Source organism: Centroberyx gerrardi, chromosome 21, assembly GCF_048128805.1.
Source record: "Centroberyx gerrardi isolate f3 chromosome 21, fCenGer3.hap1.cur.20231027, whole genome shotgun sequence".
Lineage (NCBI taxonomy): Eukaryota > Metazoa > Chordata > Actinopteri > Beryciformes > Berycidae > Centroberyx > Centroberyx gerrardi.
In genome coordinates, this window is record NC_136017.1 from 15,601,240 (window position 1) to 15,619,071 (window position 17,832).

Sequence of the window (17,832 nt, forward strand, 5' to 3'; positions counted from 1 at the left end):
AGCTAGCTGACATCCTACGTAGCTAACATTAGTTTTCAGTGATAATTGAATTTGCTTTTATTTGTTCAACACTTAAGATAGAAAAATATTTGAGGGTTACAAAGGTAGAGTAAAGAAAAACAATAATTGTTTGTCTAAGGCTCATATTTTAACGTATCATCTGTTTTCATCCAATTTACGTAAGCTAGCTAGTTGAGCTAAAGTTAGCTTGGCTAACTTTGACTTGCCGTATTTTGCCTTAACATGTTTTGTCATTTTTTTTATATATTTTTTAACCAAACCCATATTTTGAAATTTTCTCATGTTGTTGAATCAATACGCATTTCTCGGCGAATGTCTCGCGTTTAATTGTGTGTTATTTTTGCGGTCAAACACTATGTTTGTGTACGTTGTACAAACGTAGCATTAAGATAGCTTGCAGTCGCGACCAAGGAGGTCCGCGACTCGCGGCTGTTAACACGTTATTACTGGCTGCCACCGGCTGTTCCGGCCGCTAAATTAGGGATAAATGAATGAGCGAAGTACCTGCATGGTCCTGGTCTGGGTGGGGGAAGAAACTGGAAAGCAGGAGGTATTTCTCTCGCTGTGTCATTGTTTCGGACAGTCTGACTCTGGCAAATGCTGAAGTACAGAATGATAATTTGGAATATTCGGGTCTGCTTTTATAGACATCCACATCGTCTTGAACACAGAACCATTGTGACGGAACATGAGCCTTCTGTCTCCATTATGACAGGTGATGTAAACCCAATGTCCAAATACCTAGTGTTTTCATAGGCCTACATTGATTAGGTGAATCCATTATCCCTAATTGATTTTCCTTATTAAATCTATACCAATCACAAAGGAGGAGATGTAGATAAACAGAAGCAGACAAGTTGAAGGATTTTTAAGCTTGGAGACAACTGAGATGTCAATTGCACTAAAGGGGCTGCAACTCGATGTCTAGGGAGATGTCCCTATATTTTGTAGCCATATTCAGTGTATTTTGCCACGCAGAGTGATTGAAAATACCTGGTCAAAGAATTAGAAAATCCTGGGGAAAATTAATCATTGGAAATTAAAAAAATACAGTGCAGAGGACACAATTGACATGTATAGGGTGGTGACACTCTCCCTCCATTTATACTAGGCATTCCCACAACTTTTTTTATTTTCGAGGGTGTTGTAGAGGAAGTTTTACCAGTGTATCTGGTCTTGGTTTTCATTGAGACAGACTGTTCACTCAGTACATGCTGTGGTGCTGTGGTGAAAAGGATGCAGAGAAGGTGGAGGTTATGAGTGTGGTGTTGATGGCCTATCTCTTCATTTTTAGATGCAAAGCAACTGATGGACCTGTAAAGTCACTGTCTGATCCCTATGGCACTGTCTACAGGCGACACACTGAACCAGGATCATTCACTCGCCTGCCTCCTCTCTGTAATACTGCTGAACTGTGTAGGCTGCTTCACATCTGTGACTCTGTGTGTCCTTGTTTCTTGAGGGGGGACTTAAACTCCAGGGTGCTGATGGTTTGTGTGAGCGGATGGACGACTGCTGGTGAGGAGGTGAGTGTTGGATGGAAGGTGAGTGACATGTTTTGAATTTCACTATCTTCAATGTGTTTCCACTGGGGGTCAAAGCTGGGCTCAGTGGAGTATGAGTGAGTGTACTTGTTGTAGATGTTTTCTGAGGAGGTTGGCTTTGTCCTGATCATCTTCAATATGTTGACCTTGGAATAGCAGAGTAGGAACGGTGTCATTGTGGTTCATCTCTGTTTTGCTAGAGGGGGATCTGTATTTATGAATTTCTGTCTGAGTTTGTGTTTTCTTATCAGGTGCAGAATGTGAGGTGGAAGCTGTTGCTGTGGTGGTTTGGTGGTGATGAGGGGAGCGGTGGGTTCCCAGGCTTCGGTGAGTGTTGCCATCTAATCTAGATTATGGGGGTTTCCTTCTATTTATGTTATATTTGATACTTGGTTAATTATGTGTTGTCTGTAGAGGAAAAACACAAAAATCTTAAAACTTTAGTATTTTAGTAACAATATTAAACTTTTAGAAACATAACAATCATCATCATTTGTGATCACATTGTTATTCGATCAAGATAACACTGTTGTTGAGTGAATAGCCTATAGTGTAACAATTGTTTCACATTCCACAATTTCTCACAGTACGTCAGTCAGCTTGTTATCTGATCTCCAGTATGTTAGGCTGTTGAAGTTCACAAAGACTCAAACACCAAACAGTGTAAGTGGAAGTCACACAGCATTTCAGTGGAGGGCTGACTTGACACCAGGGCCAACATGCTGTTAATAGGCTATGGGTTAAAATGGACTTTTCTTTATATACATTTTTAACCTCAATGTTTCCTTCCTTAAGGCAGGTTCTCTTTGGCTTTAGTATTTATTTTAAAGCTACAGCTTCACTCCGCATTTGATGGAATGACTTAAGCTGAATATTGTTGTACTATTTGTGTAATTTTGTACACCCTAATACTCATTTCCGCAATTTTTTTTCAAAGCTGGCATTCTATTTTGAAAGCAGACCGCCTTACTTCCTGTCTTACCCTGGCTAACTCTTGCCAGCTTGATGCAGCCTTATTTGTTGTAATACCCATTTTTCCCGCTAGATGGCAGCACACTACTGCATTATCATGTACGTAAGTCTATGAAGCCTTGAGTCAAGACCATGCTCATGTTTCACCTTTTATACTTTTTGCAATATTGTTGTCATACTTTCATGCTAATAAAGCACATCGAAATTAAAATTAAAATTAAATTACAGCAATGAAAATACAGTAACAGACTTTAGTCCATCGATGATATGTAAAATATTTAAGATATCTATTCACTGTGGCTTAAACATGGCTCATTTAAATAATTGACTGTATGTGTATGAATATATAAGTGTAAAGTTGTATGTACAAAATAAGAATGAATTTAGAAAGAGGGAATTGCCGCAGTATAAAAGATATATAAACGAATGGAAACAAATCAGTTTGCAGTTATTTATTGCATCAATTTACTTTAAACTTCAGAAACATGTCATCCCATAACTGAATATCAAAAAATAAAAAGTAGAATGTAAAAGCAATAACTATTTTCCCATTTGCACCAGCAAATAATCTGTAACAGTCATGTAACAGAACAATAACTCAGTAAGCAACAAAGCAGTCATAAAAAAAAATCATATGATTTCAAAGTTGGTCACCTCAAAGTACAACCATTAAGTTATGCTATCGGTTTTAAAGCATTGCACTCAAGTTGATGCTATAAACTGGAACTATGTAAATAAGAGTTTACAAAAGCACAATATAAAATAAAACAATTTCCAGATACAGTATGCAAAAAAAAATCTTATTTTTCCAGTTTGCTTGTTATCATTTTGTTCAATATAAAACACAAGAGGAAAAGTGTAAACCTGTCTAATTTACTCTGGCACTCCACTAAAGCATCAGTGCCACAGAAAATGATCCTGGACAAACTACAAATATTTAAATATGCAGTTTCAGTTTCTGTCGTGTTTTGCTGCATCATGCAAGAAAGAAATAGAAAGTGAACAGAAGAAACAGAAACTGATCTCACCTTGCATGCTGCCAGCTGAATTGACCCATAACTCTCCTTGTATCTACTGTGCAAGTGCTTATATTGCTTTAGCATACACAGCATCTTTTGTAGTTTCAGTGCATTTTCCCCACCAATGTATCTACCATAGGGACCAAACTATAGAAAAACAATAGAATAATGCTGCTATAACCTGACTTCTGCTTATTTTGCTTTGACTTGTGAGAAAATCATGGTCAAATACATTTACCCAGAATCCAACCTTCCTCTATTGTATCAGTTTGGTCTCAATGCGTTTGCAGCTCATCTTGTATGACCATATGAGGCTTTGCATGACATTCTCAAACAATATTTTGGTGCGTCGTGGCAGTCTCTCATTCTTTTTTTTGTCTTTGCGTTGGCACCAAAAAGGTTGGCAATCACAGGTAAAGTATGCAGGGTGACTGAAAATATAGTCAGCTTGGGCCAATTTGTTGTAATAAGGAATGTAAAGTGCTTACACTCTAGGAATAGTATGTTTCGTCAAACTGGCACTAAAAGTAAAGAGGAAAAAAGTTGCTAATAAAGTAACAGTGCGTTGGATGTTAAGTGTGGCTTTTGTAGACTTTCTAACAAGTTTGTCATTCCTTACGTAACTCCAAGTCTCAACCCATTTTCTCATTTTCTTCAATTTTCTTGTCAAATTGTTCCCTTCCACCTCTTTTTATGATTTCTACTTATCGTGGTATTGAAAATCAAGCACTAAGCAACAGTGGCTTCTTAAAATGCTATAAACAGGAAGTTTAAGCAGAGCAGAACGTAGATCCAACCTTTTTTTTTTTTTAAGGAGGATGCTGAATAAAAGCGGACTAAAAGAACAAATGGAAAATGCTGCACATCCCCGACAATGGATTTGAACTCCAATCACTTCATATAACAACTAAAATCACAACCAAAGTGACCATGGACGATTCACAGTATGATCTGAAATGACTGCAACTTTAAAATGAGACTTCTCACCTGACAATATCAAAAAGAGGATAGAGAAACTGAACGCTCGACTCAATTAACTGCTACTTTGGCTTCGAAAAGGTAATGTCAGCTCAAAATGGAAGAGCCCAAATAAATGTAGAATGGATGTGACTCGAAGATATGAGGATTCAACTTTCCTTGTTGCCTTTTCCTTCCAGGTCTTTTCTTTGGTCTCTCCGCATGGACTTTTCCAGAAGGTTTTCAAGTATATAATAGTCAAGAATTTGATGTAGTGTGAAGGAAAAAGACGCCACGGTTGACTTTGTAACCAGCAGCTCCACAGGAAACGGCCAAAGCGCTGATATCAGATCCATGGGTACGTGAAGTCCAGGCACCCAGGGGTGCTAGGGGGGAAAAGATCCACAGCAGCTGGTACACAGATAAACTCCTTCAGCCTGGTGTCAGCACAATGAAAAGAAAGTAGTTCAATATATCTTCAATACTGGAAAAACTTGAGCAGTAGCTGATTTCACTTCTGACGCTGCTTGTGCGTCTACTGAGATAAATCAAGCGCGCCTCATTGTAGTTCAAATGCGTGAAGCAGCAGGTGAAGAAGAGGCTCCTCCTCCTCCTCATGGGTTGCATCAACAGGAATGTGATCAGGACAACAGAGCTTTCAGGAGCCTCTATGTTCCTCAGTGACCCAGCTGCTAAACTTGGTCCATAACCCTGTCCGCTCGCGTCTCGGTCAGAATATATAGATAAATATTACATATATATTCTTTTTTTTGTTTTTTTTTACATATTTCCAAGGGTCCCGGGAAGTGTGGGAGCTCAGTTCTTGAAGGCTCCGCAGCGGCTGGCTCTGCTGATGAACTCTTTGAGCATCCCTCCGTCCACCTGCCAGAAAGCCCCGGTCTGAGTCACCTGGGTCAGGTGGTTCACGCAAAACCGAAAACAGAACTCCTCCAGGTCCTGGATACACAGAGAGAACATGAGACACGGTTAGATTACATCCAATTTCCCTCCGTCCCACAGCAGCAAAATACAAATTATATACCAAAATTATTGTTGTGTACAGATGTGTGTGTGTGTGTGTGTGTGGTACCTCTGCGTCGTATCGCACGGCAGCGGACAGCAGGGCGAAAGCGTTTTCCACGGTGATGCCTCTCTTGATGATCTGCTGACAGAGACGCTTCAGACGGTTCTCGCAGTAGGAGGTGGCCAGGTCCAATAGGCCTGCAGCGCACACACACACACACAGAGTCAGATACGTAGGTGTCCATGCACTCTATATTGTTAGTAACCGTCTGTCTATGCTAGATACGTGTGTGAGAGAGAGAACATGTTTGCAAAAGTGTGTGTGCGTGCTAACCGATAGCGTCCTCAGGTGGAAGGTCTACAGTGTCTGTGTATAGAAACTGCAGGAAGGATCGGTAGACGGGATAAGAGAACTGGTCGATCGCGATCACCTCCTGCAGATCCTCCGTCCAATGGGACTGGAACATGGAACGGAAATGCTCACACCTAGGCACAACAAACAAACAAACAGTGAAGAAACAAACACTCTGATTTTGGTGATTTTGATGTTTGAACTTCAGTTAAAAGGATTCCATGCTCCTCTATGGGTTGTGAAAATTCTCCCAACTCTTGGGATGATGAACCCCTTTCAAAAGCCCATTGGATAAACTCAGATTATACTATACTATGAATCTTTCATTGCTATTATTCTTCAACCTTTATTTATGCTGCCTATGAACACATACACACACACCGACCTGATCTTCAGCACGGCTTTGTGGACGTGGATGTATTTGCCGTCGACGCTGAACTTGAGGTCGGCCGTCTCCGGACTGTCAAACTCTTTCCTCAGAGCCTGGGCAACTGTCAGGAAGTCATCGTGCTCTGGAATAGAATAGAATAGAATAGAACAGACTTACCCTCCACCCTATCTCCATGTTTTTTGTATTGCAATATATTGATCTAATACCTTTACTTTTACAATAACACAGAATTAATTGTCGAACGCCTTCTTCAGAACCAGATAATCATAATGCCAAGCACATACAATGCCCCCCTCCCTCCCTCCCTCACCCATGGACAGCAGCCTCCACATGACGGAGGGCGTGGCGAAGCAGGCGAAGACGTCATCGGTGGTGGTGAAGTGGGTGAGGTGTGGCATGACGATGGACTGGCCCCGACACTGGCCCCACATATACACCTGGAGCACAGGGATCACAACGATCATCATCAGCATAATCAGCATTAGGGTTGGACTGATATATTTTGTACTGATATTCTGTATCTTTAAATTGAGCACATTTTCATGCCAAAAAACATACAAGGATTCAGTGTTCAGGATTCAGTCTGCCAGAATTGTATTCTTGTCAGGGGTGGAAAAGCCTCTGAAACAGCATTTAGACCATCATGGGACACTAAAACCCTTGACATTGTTTTAGGTGGGTTACCAGCTCTTTAAGGCAGGGGGACCCACTGCACCTATTCAGTGGCAGGGGAAACTCTGCGTTATAGGCCTTCACATGCAGAATTAATTTACAAAAACATCACAGAACACTTAAATGAATGAATAAAATGTGCAAGGAAAATAAAATGTCATTGCATTTACGTGTTGTTATGTTTTTTTGTAGCTGTGGTCATTGTTTAACCTATGAAGACTAGAAAGACACAAAACACATGCAGAGACACACACACACTTCTACAAATGTGGACAAGAGTGAGCTAAACACACACATACCTGTCCGCTTTGGGTCTTGGCTGCTGAGGTATGTGTTGAATGGCAGGCAGCGATCTCTACAACCCTGCTGCATGAGAGAGGGCTGTGTGTTAAAGTAAAGGCACACAGTAAAAATAGCGCCTCTACGTCACAATCACAATTCATCACTGCCTTCCTATACACCCACACACTTGACTACAGGTTTTTGCAACTTAAATTTAGGACTTTTTAAGACCATTTTCATGCCACTTCAAATCAATTTTACAACCAATTTCACCCCAAAAAGTAGCCCGACAAGTGTTTTTTGCACATTTTCTTGTGCTACAAAATTAGATCAAAATACAATTATCTGGGATTTCTGGTATAAAATTCTTTTCAAAATTGATCTGTACTGTTATATATATTGACGGAGGGATGATAGCTTGTTTCCATCTTTGAAACCTTAGGAACTGGACTCAAATGCCATCAGGTATTCGCACTGCACCCTATATCTACCAACCCTAAAATCCCATTAAGATGTATTGAAGAGACCTGGTATAAGACTTCCTAGCAATCCCAAATAGATGTATTCTGAACTATTTTGGTAGCACAACAAAAAGTGCAAAACATCAAGGGGGGTGAATACTTTTTTATAGCCACTGGAAGGAAAACCCTGCCACCCTTGTGTCAGACAGAGAACAGAGACAGAGAAGTGAACACTGGAGTGAACAGTGTTTTGGCTGCAGTAGGACTTGCTCTACAGTCTTTGTTTATGGAGCGGAAGAACATGTTCAAGAGGCTCTTCTGCCCACTAACAACCCTTTAAGACCATGACCGGAAGTCGGGGTTCAGAGGGAGGAAGTGAGGACAGGAAACAGGAAGTCAAAGTCTAACAGGATGGGGTGAAACTTGCCTGTCTACTCTCCTAATAGAAAGGCTTGTCTTCCACAAAGCAACAAGGCTTTGTCAACATAAATAGTTAACAACCATAGTCACAATCAATAACTTTGTATAATACAGACAATAGGTTCATCAACAACTTTTCATATAATTACTTTTTACTTACACGCATTTGCCTGTAACTGTTTTAATTCATGTCTGACATTTTTACTGTTTATCTTGTAGGCGTTGGTTTACTGTTCACTCTCTGTGACAATGTCGCCAGTGAAAGCTGATGGGTCCAAACCACTGTGGTTTAATGTTATGCTGCCATCCACAACAACAGATGGAAATGTGCATTCAAAAGTTTCATTGAAGTTGTGCTTGATTTCTCCTGGCATTTAATGTATACAATCTAAAAGTGGACGCATCACTTTTAAGATCAGATAAATTAAACATGCTTTTAAAATGTATGTGAGCACTGTTTAGCTCAAGGCCTATATGTATGAAACCTGTTACTGTGGGAGTGCTGATCAGTTCTTTAACAGTCAGTATTACTGATATAACACTGATTGATTGTAATAAGCATTACTGCCAAAAGGCTTTATGTATTTTTAGCCCAGTTCTGCAAGCAGGCCCAGACTGTGTGCATGTGTGTGGGGTTTATGGTTTTATTGTTTTGTATTCAGGTTCAAATTGAGGTCCAGCCCTCGTAGTCTGGAGACAGGCACGTGTGAGTGTGTACACTTTGGTTCACAGGCAACTCCAAACAAAACCACAAATGACTAAGTCAACAATGAAAGGCAATGGCAGCAGAGACGGTTATCAACCATGTTAGCCATTCACTTAGTGGGGTTTGGTCAACTGATTGAAGGAGGGAAGGAAGGAAGGACAAAAGGAAGAATGAAAGAAAAGGGAGAAAGAGAACCAAAGAGAAGGAAAGGAAAGGAAAGGAAAGAGAAAGAGAAAGGATGTTTTTCTTCAGTGGTCCTCTCTCCCTTCTGTCTCCTACCTGTCCTTCTCAGCCATGATGTGTACAGGACTGAGCTGGTTGATCTTGTTGCCAGTTCCCAGCTGGCCGTAGGTATTGGCTCCCCAGGCGTACAGCAGCCCTTCATCTGTTAGCGCCAGGCAGTGGGCGTAGCCCGATACGATCTGGAAACCGTAGAGAGGGGAGCTAGTAAAGCTGGGGACACACTGCACGAGTTTTAGGCAACTCATTTTCAACGCTGGACCGAGTCGGCGCTAGTTTGTGGCGTCATTCAAATGATCTTATAGTGTGTGAGGGTTCAGGACTTTAATCTCTTGGTTGGAGCGACAGGTTGGTAGAGTGAGTAAAAGTGAACCACGTATAGAAGAAGTTGCGTTATGGACAACAAGAAGTGTGCAATTTACGACTTCTCTAAATCTCTAAAGAAACAATGAGTGGTGAATGACAGCGAAAAGCCAAGGAAGAGGAAGTGGGAAGTGTCCAGTTAATGCTTGTAACATTATGAGCAGGTATCTTTCTAGCCAGTAAACTTTCCTGTATGTTATATGTCCTCAGTCTAGACGCAAGACTAAAGATGATTTTGCTGTTACTTATCATCTTTAAAATCACTTTTTAAAACTTACTTTTATAGGCTTACTTTTGTGTAACCGTTTTGATTTTGCCCAGTTCACAACACAATCTTGTGTTGTCTCTTCTGTTTTTAATTTTCATTCTAACCAATTTTCTTTTGAATGCGTTTCTACACACATTGGGATTTTGTGTGTCTGTGTGTGTGTTACCTGTTGAATACACAGCCCTTGGAGTGCAGCAAGACGGCAGGGGGTTAGTTGGTTTCCGTTGTTACCGACACCTAGCTGGCCGTTACCATTGTAGCCCCAGCCGTACACCTAAAACACACACACACACACATTAAAGTGATATTTCCATTGGTAGAACATTGCCATTCTCTAGCAAGCAAACCTCCACAGGAGTTCAAGTGAGGTGAAGCTCCAGCATTAGCTGCCTTGGGCATCCGCCAGTATTCAGTAATCTTCTTGGAAAGTCGACCCTGACACAGAATTAAAAATTATTACCTCTGTCCACTTTGCAGAGGTAATAGTAGAGGTAAGTGTGTATTGTATGTCAAAAATGTGTTTGTTTTTTTAGATACCTAAAAATGTCAGTTTTACCAAAGTGAAATATTTCTTTAAACATGATAAAATACTGGAAAAAACCTCAACATTATGTCTAAAATCAAGGAATTTGTTTTTTCTTCCCAGAGAGTGTCTTGTGATGTTACAGTATGTTTTGCCTTTTCCCTTTTCAAATGTTCCCAAAGATGTTCAGTGGGGTTGAAGTCTGGTGACTGTGGAGGGAAAGCTTCAATGTTTAGGCTCATTGTCCTGATGGAAAATGAATCATTTTCCACACAACTTCAAGGGGATTACATGCCTCTGCAGAATAGAGTGGTGCTTCTCTTTGGTCAATGTGTAGTTGATCCTGTGCAAGTCACCAACTCCAGAACTGGCGAAACATCTCCACGCCTGAATATTTCCACCACCATGTGTGACTGTAGGTTTTATGCACTGTTGCATTAAGCTCTCATGCGGCCGTCGCCTCACACAAGCTTTTCCGATCGCAACCGTAAAGTTCAAACTTTGATTCATGTGTAAACAAGACTTTCTTCCAGTCTTCAACAGTGAAATTTTGGTATGCCATGCCAAAGGTTTAGAAAGGTTTAGGTTTAGTTTTTCAGAACTCAAGAGAACAATTTGGCCTTCAAAATTTGATTTGTATCAGTTTTCAGTAAAAAACTCAGACTCAGACTTTTGGACCCCACTGTATATGCTATGAAATCACATATTTTTCATATTTTTTCTCATATTTTTACTATATCCTATTTTGCTTTGCTGTATGCTGTTATCTGTTGCTGCAATGACCCAATTTCCTTACGAGGATCCTTCAAGTTTCATCTAATATAATCGTCCATCCGGCCGTCCTACCTCTCCGTTGTCGACCACGGCCATGGAGGACGTCTGTCCACATGTGATGCCCACCACATTCTTGCCCTGCAGGGAGCTGGAGACTCTTCTGGGGCTGGGCTGGTTGGCCGTGGAGCCTGAGCCGACCTGGCCGCAGTTATTGTAACCCCATGCAAAGGCCTGGAGGGGCAGGCAGGCAGGTCAGGACACAGGAAGAGGAACAAAAACACAAACACACACATTTGTATTAAAAGGTATTTGCAGGTTTCAAGTCAAATGTAAGACTTTTTAAGACTTTTTTTTTTAATGCTACCTGGAATAAGATTTAAGATCAAGAGAAACCAAAAGACACATTTTTTTCATTTCTGATTAGCACAGCTAAAGAAAGTTCTGCAACTATAAACGGGCAGCATAAGATAAAGAACACTTGAAAATGAATAGTAAGAAATAGAAAAACTATAAGAAATACTATAAGAAAAACTAAACCTGTTATTACATGGTGAAAACATAGACCTCGAAAAACTATATTTAAGACATTTTAAAGGGTTTTTCAAGGACTTCAATTTAGATTATGTAAGGACCCGTGGACACTGTGCATTGATAGATTTGAAGAAGTTACAGCATCGTCTCTCATTAGCATTATGTATGATCATACAGACAGCTTGAAAATCTATTTGACTCAACCCTAACCACTAGAAGCCTTGCCCAAACCTGACGCCCTAATCCTAACGTGTCTACTTTTTAATCCGAGACCAATCTGACAAACTCTCAAAATCCTTTCTAGCTTTGAGGTGCTTCTAGGACAGCCCATAAACACACATTCACTATTAAGGGTTGTCACCTGAGCTGATTACCTGTCAACCCAGGATGAACCCTCACCCGCCTAACAGACACACACACACTCCAACTCATAGACAGATTAAATCAGACTTGTCAAAACAAGCCGTTTAAGGAATGTTCACACACCCGAAGACGACTACTACAATCACAGTGGCTGTGTGTGGAACAGTTCATTAATTGTATTGTATTCTGCTCGTTTAATTGCGTTCAACTCAAGATACTGCGATATTACCGCAAAACTGCGAAACGTTATTGTAATACTACAGTTAGGAAACTTCTGCATGGTAACAGCCCTTCCTGCTTGCCACACACACACACACACACACACACACACATAGCCTAATTAGCTTTAATGCCTTTGGGTTCAAAATAAGCTGCTTAGCCTTACACAGTGACGCTAGCTAGGTGGGAGGAAGGAGAGCCAAGTCAAGGTTTTCCCAGCCTATCCAACTCATAAGCGGAAATTTATCTGAATTTAAATCTATTTCAGTCCTATGTTTGTGTGTTACAGGTTGTTGTGTACTCTTTAAAGTTTCTTCGACCCCTTTGTTCATACAAATCCCTCCCACACTGGTGATTTTATCGACTAAGCCTCTCTAAATGCCAGACACAGTGCTGTTAGAGGATTAGTATGGAGAGGCCTTGATAAAATCATAGCTGAAAATACTTAGAAACCACATGGGAAGGACTGGTACCTTCAAAATTCAATATTAAATTCAGTATCTCTTCAAAAATCAAAATATAGAGGATTCAGTCTGTTAGAGTTCTTTCAAAAGCATTTGTTTTAATGCCGTTCCAACATTTTGTGTGTGTTATGCGTCTTATGTTCATAATAATCACCTCCCCATCGTGAGTGAGGGCCATGGAGTGATGCGAGCCACAGGCCACCTCTCTCACTTTCTTGTTCTGGAGGTTGGTGGTCACCAGCACCGGGGACACTCCCTGGTTGGTAGTCCCGTTCCCCAGCTGGCTGTAGCCGTTGTGGCCCCAAGCAAAAAGTTCTCCATCTGCGACAAATCGACACAAAAGATGACAGACCAGGTCGAGATCAGACGAGTCTGAACGGCTTTGTCACCTGTTCATAGCAGCTTGGGAATCCAGAATTTCACCAGCCGATTTCGTATCTGCCAAAGTAGTTTTTAAAATAGAAAAGACTGCAAACAAGTTGCCTATATGTTAATGTAGCTACTGGCTAGAAAAAGTATTCACTCCACAATTTTGGCATATTTTTCTGTGCTACAAAATCACCATCCTTCCACCACTATGTATTCAAGTATAGAGGATGGTGCATTGGGCTTTTGTGCATTGTGCACTGATAGTTCATCCTCTGTACCTCAATTTTGAAATTTTGAAAAGAAAATGTCCATGTAAATATGTATTATGAAATGTTTGAGACATGTTTGAGATTTGTCCCAAGTCAGTAAAGGAGGTGAATACTTTTGCAAACTAGAATTTTCTGTTTTGGGAATTTTATACTTTCACATAAATTTCCACACAAATTGCCACTCCACTTGGATAGTGAAGAGCACTTTACCCAGATTTTACACTAAAAATACCAAATAAACCTGTGGCTTCTCAGTTACGGACGGTCTCGCTCTAGAACAACCTGTTTATCTTCCTGTGTTTTTACCCACCCATCCATGACTAATGCATCCTTTGTCTGAGTGCTGCGGCATTGACCCTCGCTCTTTCCCTACTATTGTTGGCTAGGAATTTAAGCTTATTATCAACTAAATGGATGGATAAAGAGTGCAATTCCAATACAAAGAAAATGTATGTATTTACTAATAGTCAACGTACTCTCAGTAGCCAGCAGGACGTGCGGTCCGCTGCCATAGCTCAGGCTGACCACCTTCTTCCCCCGCAGGAAGTCTAGTTTCTTTGGCACAATGGTGCTTAGGCTGTCTCCTGTACCCAGGCAGTTACTGCAGTTCAGCCCAAACACAAAGACCTGGAAAATAATAAACACACATATTAACACATACATGCACAGCTAGATAATGAACTGAGAACTGAGTTGAGTTGAGAACGACCCAAGACAAACTAGAGACAGTGTGGAACTAAAGCTGAACAGACATGAAAACATCAGACATCACACACTTAACGACTGCCATGCACAGATTGTTTTCTTTCTTCATAGATGATCACACACTTCACACACTTGACAACCAGTTGGATTTGGGGAACACACACTTGATGACCAGTTGGTTTGGGGAACACGCTAATAACTATATTTAAGACATTTTAATAAGGCTTTTAGGCTTTTAAGGCCTTAAATTTAGATAATCCATGACTTTTTCAGACTTTTGAAGGACCCACACACACACACACACACACACACACACACACACACACACACACACACACACACACACACACCCCTCACCTCATCTTCATGCGTGATGTAGATGGCTTCGTTGGCAGAGGTTCCGAAGATGCAGGCCTGTCGGACGGCGGCTAATTCCTGAGGGCTCAGCAAGGTGAACAGGGGCCACTTGCTGACGTCCACCATGGCTCCCGAGAACCTCGGCCTCCCTTGGCGGGGAGGAGGAGTCGGGGCCGAGAGGGGAAGAGGAGGAAGAACGGGAGGAGGAGGAGAAGGAGGAGAGGAGGAGGAGGAGGGAGGAGCAGGGGAGAAAGGAGCAGAGCTGTCCCCGCTGACACTTCAGATAGGACAGGAGGTAGATGTGAACAAATAAGAAACAAGTCTCTCTCTCTCACACACACACAGACACAGACACACACACACAGCCTAACCTCTGCATCTTTTGTTGTAGTTTGGTCAGCGTTTTTCATCAAAGGACTTTTCTCAAGACAAAAGCGCTTCTTTTTTCCTTTTCTTGAGCAAAGTTCTTTGACTGAAAACGTTGACAAAACCTTAATACGATGATGCAGATGAGACACAGTGGTTCTTTCTTACTTTGGAGAACCACTTTCTTGTTTTGCACTTTAGGTTTTGATTTCCTCTACCAGAAAAATGCAGCAGAACGTGTTAGGTCTCTCTCTTCTTGACCAAAAACCTATGTCCCAGAATGGACTGCTTTTTTTTTTTAGCAGCAACTTTGACTATTGTACCAGAAAAAAACACTGCTGCTTAGACAAAATTCCCAGTCCCAGCTAAAGACTCACCAGCATTTGTCTGGTAAACGGTATTCATGACCTACCCTTGTATTACCAGTATTCTTTGCATTCGAAGTGTGAGTTTTGCACAAACATTTCCAACTCACAGAGTCTCATGAAACAGATCAAGACTATAAAAATAATATTCAGTTTCATAGACAGACTCTGTAGACAGATAGATATACACACACATAGATGCAAACATTCATAAATAACATGCACAGATTAATCCAGTGGTTCTTAAACAATGGGTCAGGACCAGGAATGTGTCTAATTCCCAGAACAAAACTCAATTTCTCAAATTTTGAGAACATTGAAGAACCCCTGGATCAATTCATTATTAGTCACGGCATTCAGTCAAGGCTTTTCATCAGCGTGCCATCATTGCTAAGGAATCTATAAAGGTTCATAGCCAGATTTATACTTTATAGATTTTGTTGACCTCTCCAACAGGGCTGATGCTGGCCGAGCCACAAGACGTGCCGTTTTCTCGTATAGGCAGAACGTCACGCCAAACTCCATTAAAAAAATCTGTCAATTTAATATAGCCAAATTCAGAGGCAAACAGATACTTCAAAACATGACTCGAGACCTTTTATGAATCAGTAGGGTCCGCCCTTCGATTCGGCCTATATATCATCCGCAGAACAGCATATATTTGACTAAAATTTCAATTTAGAATAGGTTCACACAACTCCCTACCGCCCACCACGGTATATTTTGATGGAAGACTACTGTGGGAATAACAGGCGAACCAATTCAATGATTTTAAATTTTAGTGGAATAAGTGACGTTTGACATATTGTATATATGCCGAACTGCATTATGGCTCCTGACAGTTTAGTAAAGGTTTTCAGTCATGTTTCATTAGCTATGTACCTTAGCCGACAAGCAAGGCAACATTAAATTCACTTATTTTTCAATGGCATTCCGTGTGTTGTACCTTCCATACAAGAGAACGTATCGGGGTTAGCCAAAACACGCATCATTGAACAGCAATTCTGAGCGAGCAAATTTTCTAATTGTCAGCTAGATTAAACCAACCGAGTTAGCTAACTGGCTGGTGCCCCTTTCTGCCAGGGGAGAGACGACCAAATCGTTTATTACATGTCTGTTTAAACTTTTCATTTTAGCCATTTGGCTGGCACCACAGCTAGCTAGCTAGTAGGGGAGTTTATGATGGACGGGAGAAGCTAGTAGCTTAGTAAGCGCTTTCATGTGCTCTTCCTACCTAAAGCATCGCTCCATGTCACCGAGTCAACTGAGAAAAGAGAGACATACAATGACAACATTTAATGACAATACCACTGCCAGCGAGACACCTACCTCTACTATATGTAGTGGTCTGAAATTACCAGAATGAAATCGTTTGCCCGGTGTTAAGTTGTCAACAGCAGAGAAGGCTAATTGACTTTACGTCAAGTTAGCATGACTAAGAAATCCGGCAAATCTTTCAAAATAAACTCCTTATTGACGAACACGTCGAGACGTTTAAAGTCGAGGATGCGAAAACAATCCAGTGTCAAGCCAACGGGAATAAAAATAAGACTTCCTGTTAATATTATTCTAACACTAAAACCATTATTGTCGAACACGTGTAAATGTTTTTGTTTTTTTTGAGTAATAGAATGCTAAAACAGCCAGTGTCAAAGTCACAGAAATAAGGAACAAGACTTCCGGTTAACATTTTTCAAAATAAAGGCGCGGGTGATTTAAGATTATATAGCAAGGTTTTTCATATATTTGAATCCAGGATATCATATTGGGAAAAAAAGAGATAACTAAGAACTGATCACTCCGAGTCAGATATCAAAATATGATGTAGCCATTGGTTGTGTTTGGATCCCAAAGGAGAAATCAACATACAAAGATACAGAAACAAATCAAGATATTAACACATATAAAACAAGCAAAAATATGAAGTTGTACAGACAAGTTTTCAGTGACTTTGCTCGCTTAGGTGGGTTTTATCATGAGATAATTATTCTGTAAGTAATTTGGAAACTTGTTATTATTCAAGACAATCAAGTTTCCATATTGAATGCAAACTCTCAGTTGCAGTTGGTGTACTTTGGAGATTTGACAGTATTGTTGTGTGGCCTCCCTTGACCCTCAAAATCTTTACTGAGATGAAAAGAAACAGCACCATATTTCTGACAAAAAGCTCTATCCATGGCACTTTTCAGCAGAGATGAAAGTCATCTATTTCCACTTGAGTGCCATCTTGAATAACGCTGCAAATACTGAGTGGAATAAGCTAGACATTTTGTTTTGCATGTAACAACCGGAAATGCTATTATAAGTCCATTGGTCTAGTATTAATGTGTTGTATTTCAGAATTTAAACAAGCTACTGTATCACACCATGGCTACAAGTATGATGTCTCATAGAAATACAAAGGCAGATTGTAAGTATACCTTCAGTTTTACCCAGTAAAGTTGAAACTATATTTGGCCAAACTCCTAACTACTATACAATGAAAGAGTTTAAATTATATTTTAACTGTTCTGAAAGTAATGTGGTGTGTCAAACTAACACTACTTTTCGTAAGTAGTCCAATGAATGTCATATTGGCATAATATCATTAATGCAAATTATGGCTATAAAAACAGATCACTGAGTCAGATAGAAGGTCCTGGTGAATCATACAGTACTGTAGAATTGGTTGCATGTGGAAAATATGGAAATAAATCTTTCAAAACTCAACTTGCGACTTGTACTCTACCCCTCAAGCCAAAAAAGCAAATGTCAAAGCAGTAGTATTATTCCAGTATTTTGCATGGTGATACCTCTTCACTAGATGTTTCTGTTGGATCTCTGCTCTAATTAGCTA

At 40.5% G+C, this 17,832-nt stretch overlaps 1 protein-coding gene across 4 annotated transcripts; it reads right to left on the reverse strand.

Moving 5' to 3' along the window:
• Positions 1-2,997: 2,997 nt before the first annotated feature.
• Positions 2,998-16,428, reverse strand: rcbtb1 (regulator of chromosome condensation (RCC1) and BTB (POZ) domain containing protein 1). Of its 4 annotated transcripts, none has more exons than XM_071908933.2 (14): positions 16,355-16,409; positions 16,231-16,260; positions 14,266-14,542; positions 13,680-13,830; positions 12,720-12,886; positions 11,061-11,219; positions 9,858-9,965; positions 9,100-9,242; positions 7,251-7,314; positions 6,590-6,716; positions 6,274-6,400; positions 5,871-6,022; positions 5,604-5,734; positions 2,998-5,470 (listed from the first exon to the last, which is right to left on the reverse strand). In XM_071908933.2, exons 2-14 carry the CDS (start codon positions 16,245-16,247, stop codon positions 5,330-5,332), a joined length of 1,764 nt encoding a protein of 587 aa, XP_071765034.1. In that variant the 5' UTR covers positions 16,248-16,260; positions 16,355-16,409; the 3' UTR covers positions 2,998-5,329. The 4 variants fall into 4 exon arrangements, with proteins under 4 accessions (XP_071765034.1, XP_071765031.1, XP_071765030.1 ...); XM_071908930.2 differs by having other exon boundaries at positions 7,251-7,317; XM_071908929.2 differs by having other exon boundaries at positions 7,251-7,332.
• Between the last annotated feature and the right edge of the window lie 1,404 nt (positions 16,429-17,832).

Excerpts from the sequence above, each read along its gene's own strand:
- rcbtb1 (XM_071908929.2), bottom strand. Across the intron at positions 7,333-9,099 it reads ATCATGGCTGAGAAGGACAG|CCCTCTCTCATGCAGCAGGG; the intron begins GTAGGAGACAGA and ends TTTAACACACAG. Across the intron at positions 6,023-6,273 it reads AAAGCCGTGCTGAAGATCAG|GTGTGAGCATTTCCGTTCCA; the intron begins GTCGGTGTGTGT and ends TGTTGTGCCTAG.